This window comes from Protopterus annectens, chromosome 6.part1, assembly GCF_019279795.1.
Source record: "Protopterus annectens isolate FY-2018-M chromosome 6.part1, PAN1.0, whole genome shotgun sequence".
In the NCBI taxonomy this organism is placed as follows: domain Eukaryota; kingdom Metazoa; phylum Chordata; order Ceratodontiformes; family Protopteridae; genus Protopterus; species Protopterus annectens.
In genome coordinates, this window is record NC_056738.1 from 113,178,806 (window position 1) to 113,189,598 (window position 10,793).

Below are 10,793 nucleotides of genomic sequence, written 5' to 3' on the forward strand. Positions count from 1 at the left end.
TAAAGTCCTCTAAGGCTAGTTACAAGACTAAATTAGTACCCCTAGCTAAAGATAACCATAAGGCATTCTTTAGCTACATCCGAAACCTAAAAGGGAATGCCCAGCTGTGTGCCAGACTTATAGTGGACAATACCACTCAGTGAACTTAAGGAAACTGCCAACCTACTAGCTGATAGATTTGGCAATAACTACACCCCGCTGTCCCCATCAGCCATAACCCAAAGCATTCCTCACAAAAGTCCTCTACCGAGTATCTCCAAAGAACAGGTCATACAAGCATCTCCAAGGCCAAAAGCATGGCCTCTATGGGAAACGATAACATCCCAGGTTGCTTACTAAGCAATCTGAAGACCTAGTGGAACCACTTGACACTGTCTTTAGCCATAGCCTGAGCACTGGCTTTGTTCCGGCAGAGTGGAGAACAGCAACAGTAATTCCATTGCTCAAAGGGGGTTTATCAACCGACTCAGGAAAGCCTAACCAGCCTTATCTGCAAGGCCACAGAAAGAAACATCATAGACTTTATCAACAAAGACACAGGAAACCTTTAAACGCTTGACCTGACACAGTTTGGTTTCGTCAAGGGTAGATCTTGTTTATTAAACCTGGTGGACTTCTTTGAGAGTCACCAAAGCACTGGATGAGGGCAAAGCAGTACATGCCACCTACCTTGATTTAGCCAAGGCTTTTGATACAATTCCCCACTCAAGGATTATTGAGAAACTCTCCCAGCTGGGGATTAACCCATACACCACTAGATGAGTAGCCAACTGGCTCGCTGACAGAATACACACTGTCAAAGTTGGGGAGTCCACCTCCACTAGTAGACCAGTTACCAGTGGGGTACCACAATGATCTGTGCTGGGCCCTCTACTTTTTGGAATCTATTTCTCTGAGGTCCAGGTGAAAGTAGATGGCCTGTGACTTACCAAGTTTGCAGATGACTGCAAACTGGGTGCAATCATTGAATCCCCCAATATTGTAAACATATTTCAGAAGGGGCTGACATTGTCAAATGATTGGTGTCAAAGTAATGGACTAAAACTAAATGCAAGAAAAAATGCTTTAAAATCTCCTTTAGCAAAGAAGTAGCCCCTGCTAATTATGATATTGATAGCACCCCTCTAAGTTCAAACCCAGAGGTGCAAGACTTGGGAACACAGGTTGATAGCAATCTAAACTTCAATCACCATGTGTCCATAGTTCATAGGTTCATAGGTTCATAGGTTTATACTAGGCTATCTGACTGAATAGAGCTGGAGTTTCTTCAATCTGGCAGCATATGACAGATTTTATAGTAAGTAAGGATAACCTTCTACATTGCACATCTCATAAATAAGGGCATCACATCCAAGGCTAAGGAGGTTTTAACTCTGTTGTACTTAACCCTTATCAGACCACTAATTGAGTACAATGTTCTCTTCTGTATGTATCTCACCAGACACATGCAGCAACTGGAGAGACCACAGAGGTTTCTAACCAAGAGAATCCAGGGCCTCCAAAATGTGACGTATATGAAAAGACTGAAAGCCTTGTCACTGTGCTCTGTATCATACAGGCTGCTGAGAGGTGACCTGTGTCTGGCCTACAGAGCAGTCTCTGACTCTGCCCTAATGGAAATGCTGCACATCTGCAAATCAAATGGGACAAGAGTCACTCACACCAAGGATCTCAACCTAGCCTGTGACATTAACAAAATATGTTGGAGAGACAGATACATCTTCCAGAGATTGTCACTCCTCTGAAATAAGCTCCCACTTCATGTGAAGCAGATTGCTTCAATGACCCTATTTAAGCAGAACCTTGACAATTGGATGGGTGACTGTAAATTCAGCCCAGGAGTGACACCTATGTAATCCATGGACAGGGGTAGTCGGTACTGATCCTAGAATTGTTCTGCTAACAATGACCATCTAGCTATGGTTAATTAGAGTATATGGGTTTTCTACATGGCTAGGCTTGTAAAAGTCCTAGGGCTATTAGCCTAGTATCCTCCTATGAACCTATGAACCTATTATTGTCCATCAACAGAGCTGGCATTGTATGGTAGTGCCTTAGATATTACTTATTGTCCATCCAGAGAAATGGCACCCTATGGTAGTGCTTCTGATGTTACTTATTGTCCATCCAGAGAACTGGCACCCCATGGTAGTGCCTCAGATATTACTTATTGTCCATCTACAGAGCTGTTACCCTATGGTAGTGGCTCAGATATTACTTATTGGCCATCCAAAAAGCTGACACCTTGTGGTAGTTCCTCAGATATTACTTATTGGCCATCCATAGAACTAGCACCCTGTGGTAGTGCTTAAGATACTACTTATTGTCCAAGTATATCTTCAGAGGGACCATTTTCTAAACTGAGTAAGGCTAAGTGAAGTTGATGGGAAAGTTCACTCTTGACAATACCCATCATTCTGGAAAGTTCCCTGGTACATGAAAAGAGGTTATTTGCTTAGCAAAGCATTTAGCCCATTATTGTCCTCTTTTTTTCCTGTTATGGCTTTGAATCAGCATTTTTTATAGTTTAGACCCAGAAAGTAAAAAAAGGACATCATGTATGTCTGTGACTAACATTCTGTTTCTGCGGCAGAGGAGTTATCATGATTACCTGTCATAATTACCTGTGAAAGCAATTTTACTCTAGACTGGAAGAGGACAAAAGAGGTCTTGACAGTTTTACCATGAAAGTTAGAATGAGAGACAAGAAAGATAAGTGGCTGTACAAAAATCTGCTTTAACGTTTCAAAACTGAGTGAGCACTGATCTGTATTATTGCTTTGATTTATATACTCTGGTGGAAGGAAATGGCTAAGGAGGGAAAATGTAGGGGGAATGTCAGTAGTGGTTAAATCATCTACTTTTTTATGCTAACTTAAAGAATATTTAACAGATGCTCCAAATTATTGAACATTTTAATGATCATATGTTCAGTTTTTCAAGGATGCAGTCATACACCTGTAAACTCTTAAGTCCTTTATGTGCATGTCTTCCAATATATTCAGCATTGTAACAGTCACCATTTTCTCTGCATTTTTAGGGTGATCGTATGTGGCAGTTTGCAGTTTCACTGTTTTTGGTTGAGTTACATGGAAATAACTTACTACTCCCAGCTGTTTTTGGATTGACTGTATCTTCAGCACTTGTAATTTGTGGTGCCTTGGTTGGCAACTGGATAGACAGAAATCCTAGACTAAAAGGTATGGTCCTTCTCTACTTTTTTCTGCACTGCAGCAAAATACATAATTATAACATATTCTCATAAAGGTCATTTTCAAGTCATTATAGCAGGATCTGCTTTTGTTTCATGACATACTTCTCAATCAAAATCTGGAAAAAGGTTATAAATGTTCTTACGAGCAAAGCCTGTTTTAGCAACACAGAGACTAGGATATTACTGATTTTGTACTGAGCAGCAGGGTCTCTTCAAGAGAATGAAACCCTCTACAAAGCCAAAAGGACCTTCAAGCCCAATTTCTTATTAAAGAATGAAAATAAGTCTTAACAAAGGTATGTCTTAAAAAGCAATACAATGTCAACATGATTTATCATGTAGATGAATTCATTGTGACGACATCTAAGGAACCCTTACAGTAAACATAACGTAATTTTTTTCACATGACAGATCAGACTAGTTTGGTAGCTACCAATTCACTCACTGCATTATAACTGAGAATATGCTTATAGAAAAGAGTTATGAAATCAGAATATTTATATTTTGTCGCAAAGAGAGTTGCCATAGCCACCTTTTCCAAACCTCTTTTCTGGCACTCACTTAGACATTATCACCATGCAAGTTTTAAAGCTACATCTTGAACAAGTGGCTTCCCATTCATGATGTTAATTATGCTCATGTACCATTACTCAGTGGTTATTCCTGCTTGTAACTTTTGAGCCCTGTTTGCACAGTGTACTATAAATCTGATTATTGGTTTGGAAAACAATTCTTAATGATGTATAAACAGTTTATAGACTGTATTAAGTAATAAGGCATGATACTTGTTCTTAGTTTTCTGATGCCACAGTCTAATACTAAGAAATGGACATGGGCAAGGGTACCTATCACTCTAATGCAGACTGTATTCAGAAATCCTGAAACTGCATGCTGTTGGTAGTACAGGTAGTTGGAATGTTGAGTTTTTGTGAATGAAGTACAGTTTTGCAAGTTGTGGAGTACTTCCTTGCTTAAAGGGCATCATATTTAAAGTAAGCACATTTAGAAACCTAGGGTATGGGCAGCCCACCTCACAGGGAGGGGTGTAGGGTGGCATAGTTTTTTGCATTGATAGTTGTTAGGGTTTACTGTCTGTATTCTGTGGCATGGTTCATTTGTTTAATTTGCTTTGTAGTTTCATTATTGCTTAACATTTTGTTTAGCAAACATATGTGAAATTTTAGTGTTTATTTTACTCAGGAGTCACATTTGCTAGTTTTGTTTATATATGACAGAGAGTCAGTTATACATTGGGTAAAACTGTGGCCAAACAATCCAGGTTCAGCTAATCAACCCTGTTAAAGGAGAAGTGACTGACCATAGTCAGCTTGCGTAACCTGAGGGATGAGTGGCAGCAATTTCTCAGTCCATGAGTGCCACCTGTTAGAATGCAGGCACTAGATTGTGCAAACTAATAGGAATGGTACTTCAGCCTGATAATCAGTCATATATACTACAATCAAGTGTAGTGTGAGGAAGCATGCAACAGGAAGAACAACAGCATTGATTTTGTATGTTCTTGCATCATTAATTTGTGAAAAGAATTCACTTAATTTGATCTTATGGCATTCTCATTTTTTATTTAAATGGTGGATTTGTACTTGTTCATTTTGTATCACCCGAAAAAGCATTTAAATGTGAAATAATGTTGTTTGCAATTTTCAATAAATTTGCTTCTTGTACAGGTTCCTAACCAATCTTGCTGCTTATTCTTTGTCTGTAAGCATACAATCATGTTATAATACTGCAAGCCCTGATCTAATATTATGGTGTTCAGATTGGATAGGTCAGAGTGGTTTGGAACTGAAAATGTTACGCCAAACATGAGTAGTTGCTTAAAGCTTCTGAGTTTTGTCCCCACTGCCTTCCATGGATTTGGGGCTCTGACTGACATTTCTCTATGGAAAGCAAGAATAGCCAAGTGGGGTTTTATGAAGTGCTAAGACAGTTAGGGCAGGTGAACAGAAGAGTGACTAGGAGTGTGAGAGGGCTACTTCAGTGACCCAGATACAAATTAATGAATACAATCTCAAGTATTTCCTTTCTCAGTATGGGTTTAACAGAAAAGCTATTATTAACCATGCAACCCAGCTAATACCTGCAATCTTTATTCTTCCTTTAGTTGTACGGATTGCACTGATGATTCAGAACCTTTCAGTAATACTATGTGCTGCAATTCTGATGATGTTCTTTATCTACAAGGCTCATATCATTACAATATGGAAAGGATGGCTTGCAGTAAGTATTGTATATGCTTAGCAATACTTTGGCCAGAAGCATTGTGGAAATATGAAGTTATTTTCTTCAATGTTTGGAATTTTTTAATTTTTGTTTGCAAAGAAATTTGGATTTTGGTGACAGAAATGTACCATCTGGCCCACATAGTATGCACACTTACATATAAGCTGTAACTTTGCACTTCTCAAGCAAATTACATACCAGTGTTTGTAAGGATAACCTTACAGCAGTGGTGCAGTTCTGAAATCATTCAGTTTGTAGCCCTGGCAGGTTTTCTTGAAGTGTCTTTGACTTATTCACTATCCCTTCCATGAAATAATGGTTTCTTATTTATCGCCTTAGAAATCCAACTGCAATACTCACATTCTGTATCCTTTTTCTCTTATCTAATTTTCAGAAATGTGATACCCACTTGCAATGTATGAATTTTAAGGAGGCACTTAAAAGTTTATGTTATGATTCCATCTCTGCTTTCTTCCCCCAGTAATTTATTTTAGACTTTCTTCAGATGGCCCCTACACAGACTAGGACTGTTTTGCTGCCCCATATTGAACTGCTTAAGCTATGTCCATTTTTTTCTGATGTGGGCTTCATAACTGCACATACTGTTCTGGAGTGGGCTTATTACCAGCTGTGTATAGGGAGGAATAACTACCTTCAGGTGCAATGCAGCATATACATTAGCACATTTTTGTGTGTCACTCAACTTTTTTACATTGATTTCCTTTGTTAATAGAACATATTGCTTTAAACAGAAAATTATATTGTGGAAAAAGAGGTGTGATTAGTACCACAATACTCCCTATATTGAATGTTTCCTGTACTGACTGATCAACATGAACAGTGAATTGGGACAGCTATAATATCAGCAGAATGCAGCAAATCAGTAATCCTTGCAGAGCAAATGAATTTGAAGATCACCAGATGATTTATGTTTTATCCAGTTTATTAATACATATACACACAAATGTCCTTAGTTTAATGCTATAGAATAAATGTATTTCTTCAAACTCACAATGAGCATTAAGTTATATAAAATAAGCTCCATTCCATCGCCAGGTACTTTGCTGATGGTGAGGTAAGTTGACTCTTTCCAGCACTTAGTTCTCAAAATAAGAGTTTACTATGACCATTAAATTCAAAAACATTTTACTTCAGACAGACTGCAGTTGAGTCAGTCTGTACAGCTATTCTCATGTGGTGCTTGTGATTGATACTGTGTTCTCTAGATTGTGTAAGTAGATAAGTAGGTGGTTCTAGTCCAACAGTGGCAAAGTTTTGTGCATGCCTCTAGTGTCTGGTAAGTATGGCTTCAACAAATGATGTGCTGTGTATGGTCACACTCAGGAGAAACATTTGAAGGGGGGTTGGTATAATGATTAAGGTCTTAACCTCACTGTCACAAGGTACAGTGTTTAATTCTAATTTAGGATTATTGATTAGACTTCTAATAGCCCTTCAGGGCAGTTAGCCTAGTATCCGCCAATAAACCTCTATGTCTCTTTCTACCTATCTTTTCATTTCTATCTGTCTCTGTATCTGTTTATATATCTGTATATATAACTAGCAATTTGTTTGTTAAACAGGCAATAGGGAAAGTCCACATACTCTTTTCAGTCACAACTTGGACCAAGGGTACAAGGCAATAGCATAACTTACTTAAGACAGAGGCGGTAAGTTTCACAGCCTATATGCTAAAGGATAACGCTGCCCAAGCTGCAGAAACCTTTACAAATGCACTCTATGAGCACCTACAAGGATGCATGGATCATGCCATCCCTAGCAAAACCAAGACTCACTCCTCTAAGAGAAGGAAAACAGTCTGGTGGAGCCTGCCATAAACAGGCTATACAATAGAAGGAGGAAACTAGTTCAGAAAAAAAGCAAATCCCAAGAAGGAAAGACATCCCTGATCAGTATCAGTAAGAAACTAAGGTCCCTCATAAAATCATCGAAGGCTAACTTCGAAAGAAAAATAGCCAAGGACTCAAAGGATAACCACAAAGCCTTCTTTAGCTATGTTAAGAATCTAAGTGGCAACTCACAGATATGCACTGAACTAGTGCAAAATAGCACAAAATATACTGAATCTACTGATATTGCCAACATCCTGGCAGATAGATACAGTGCAAACTTCACCCCCCCTCTCACCCTCAAAAGGGCCCACAACAATACCGGAAAATTGTAGTGTCCTGGAAATCACAGATTCACAGGTGAAAATATCCCTTTCAAAAGCCAAAAACACAGCGTCAATGGGACCAGATGGTGTCCCAGACTGCGTCTTGCACGAACTGCAGAATGAACTAACTCCCCACCTAAACACGCTGTTCAACCTCAGCCTCTTCACAGGCTATGTGCCCATAGAATGGCGCACAGCAACGGTTATTCCACTCCACAAAGGAGGGGCCACAACTAACCCTGGTAACTATCACCCCATGAGGTTGACTAGCCTGGTCTGCAAGGCTATGGAGCGCATCATCATGGAAGTCATTAACAAAGACACACCTCCAAACACTTGACCCAACCAAGTTCGGCTTTGTTAAGGGCAGATCATGCCTACTAAACCTGGTTGACTTCTTTGAGACAGTCACCAAGACCATAGACGAGGGGAAGGTTGTTCACACAGTCTACCTTGACCTCACCAAGGCTTTCGACACCATTCCCCACTCGGGTATTACAGAAAAACTCACCAGCCTGAACATAAACCCCTACATCATGAGATGGGTTGCCAACTGGCTTACATACAGAACTCACACGGTAAGAATAGCGGGCTCCAGGTCCGACTCTAAACCAGTCACAAGTGGTGTCCCACAAGGCTCGGTCCTGGAACCCCTACTGTTCAGCATATACTTCTCAGAAGTACAGGCAAACACTGGAGGACTATGGCTAACCAAGTTCACCAATGACTGCAAGCTGGGAGCCATAACTGACTCTCCAGCTGACACGGACATCCTCCAAAGGGCCTTACTGAGACGGACACCTGGTGTCAAAGTCATGGCCTCAAGCTAAATGCCAAAAAATGCATAGTCATCCCATTTGGGAAAAACAAAACACCCACAAATTACCACATAGGTGGCAGCCCCCTTAATACAGAAGAGGTAATAAGAGATCTGGGGACCTAGGTAGATAGTAATCTCTCCTTTGACAATCATATTGCCAAAGTAGTTAGGAAATCCTTCTATGTGGGCCATCTAATTACTAAAGGGTTTGAATCTATAAATAAAGAGGTTATAGTGCCCCTCTACTCGTCACTCATCAGACCCATCATAGAGTACAATGCCCCATTTGGGATGTACCTCACAAGACACTTCCAGTAGCTGGAGAGACCACAAAAGTACCTCACCAAGAGAATTACTGGCCTCAAACATATGTCCTATGCAGCCTGACTGAAAGAACTCCGGCTGTACTCAGTGGCATATCGCTTACTCAGAGGTGATCTCTGCCTGACTTACAAAGCCATGTCCAACTCAGAATTGATGGACATGCTCCACCTAAAGAAATCCAAGTCACTGTGAGCCACGCACTCTAGTGAGCTAAACCTCACCACAACAATAAATAGAACATGCTGGAGGGATAGAATCCTGTCACAGAGACTCCCCATGCTTTGGAACAAAATTTCAAACTACATTAGGCGGAGCCCCCCACTAACACTCTTCAAGAGAAACCTTGACGAGTGGATGAGTAACAGAAAATACACCCCTGGGATTACTTCATTGGCTCTGCTTGACAGAGGATGAGTTAATTAATCAATGGGGAGGTGAAAGCCGACACACTCTGGCTAGGCTTATAAATGCCCTCGGGCAGATAGCCTAGTACCTACCTATGAACCTATGAACCTATGAACAGTAAGAAATTAGGTTGGAAAATAATTAAGATACAAACACAAACTGTGTGCGAGATTAAATGTACAACACACCTGTACTGGAGAGATTGCAATCAGTAATTGTAAGTGATGTATCACAGAATAGCTCTGTGAAAGGTATTACAAATGGAAACAAAATGTCTAATAAACTGAAAGCACCAAGTATAAAATAAGTAGTTAGAAAAAATCACTAACATAGCATAAAATATTACACATAGAGGCTAGACAACATTAGCCAGCTGAAAACATTACAAATAAATGTGAAGCTAACCAAAATATTACTTGGACAGTTACATTACTCTGACACTCAAATTACAAAAGCTATCATCATGAGTTAATTAACTTAGCCATAACCCTTGTAGCAATAACATTCATAGTCTGATGTTGGATGCTCTTTCTGTTTAACCAGGGAACTAAGCAGTTCAGGTTCACTTTTAACTTCCGGAACAAGCTGGTTCCACCTCTTCCACTATGACTTGTCAAGTTACAACTGTGTGAAAAACCAATTAGTTAAGCTCTATTGGTTGAGAATTAAAGCTGATGAAAATAAGGGGCAAGTCCTCCTTCTGCAGAATTTATATACACCAACTCCAAAGTCATTTGAACATGAAGAAAATGGAAGTATATGAAGTCAAATGAATCACGTCTGGTGCAGACTTAGAAACTACACCATAAGTGATTTCCCACTGAAAGCGGTAACTAGGGTGTTCAGCATCTAGGAGCTGAACTCAGCCAGAAAGAACCCTGCCCAGTTTGCACTCAAAAGGTTATAAGGAAGCCATTTCCATCAGGCCACAATAATGTTAGAGAACACCTTTTCACATGACACAACATATATGACATCATTATCAGGCAGTGTTTCACAAACTCCAGAATTTATTTAATCACTGTTTTGCTTTATAGACAAGTAATGATGTCTCTAGGAAGATCTGACTGGATGTAGCCTAGTTTATAAATTCTCAGACTTTGACACATTGAAGTTCTCCATCCATGTGAAGCAGAGTTCCTTCCTAATCCAATTCAAGTGCAACTTGGATAATTGGAAGGGAAACCAGAAATTCATCCCTGGTTTGGCACCTGTGTCTCTAATGGACACAGGTAACTTGTAAACGGTTCATCTCCCAAACCCCTGCTTGCACTTATCAAGGGTATCAGAACTTGTCAGAGATTTGGTATGCATGGCTAGGCTTAAAAAGGCCCTTGTGGTCATTAGCCTAGTAAATTCCTATAAACCTATGAACCTATGAGACTCTTTTAAACGACATGCACAAGTACACACACTCACAAAGAAAAGTTATTAAGCCTCCACTAGAGATCAAAACAGTGTCTTGGGCCTCCTCAGAGAAATAAGAAGACCATGGCTCAACTTAAAAACACTTCAAATGATGAAGATATGCATTAGTGCATTCTTCTGTAACCAGGTCTATATTATAAAGTCGACCGCTTACGTCATTGAATACCTAAACATCGACCCGTTGT

General features: G+C 39.8%; 1 protein-coding gene across 1 annotated transcript in view; it reads left to right on the forward strand.

The window, feature by feature from the left end:
- LOC122805260 (solute carrier family 40 member 1-like) overlaps window positions 1-10,793 on the forward strand; it is a 454,127-nt gene that overhangs the window by 2,014 nt on the left and 441,320 nt on the right. Inside the window, exons 2-3 of the mRNA XM_044075348.1 lie at window positions 3,041-3,200; window positions 5,337-5,452. Of these exons, the coding sequence (XP_043931283.1) occupies window positions 3,050-3,200; window positions 5,337-5,452 (267 nt within the window). The 5' untranslated portion in view covers window positions 3,041-3,049. The remainder of the gene's footprint in view (window positions 1-3,040; window positions 3,201-5,336; window positions 5,453-10,793) is intronic.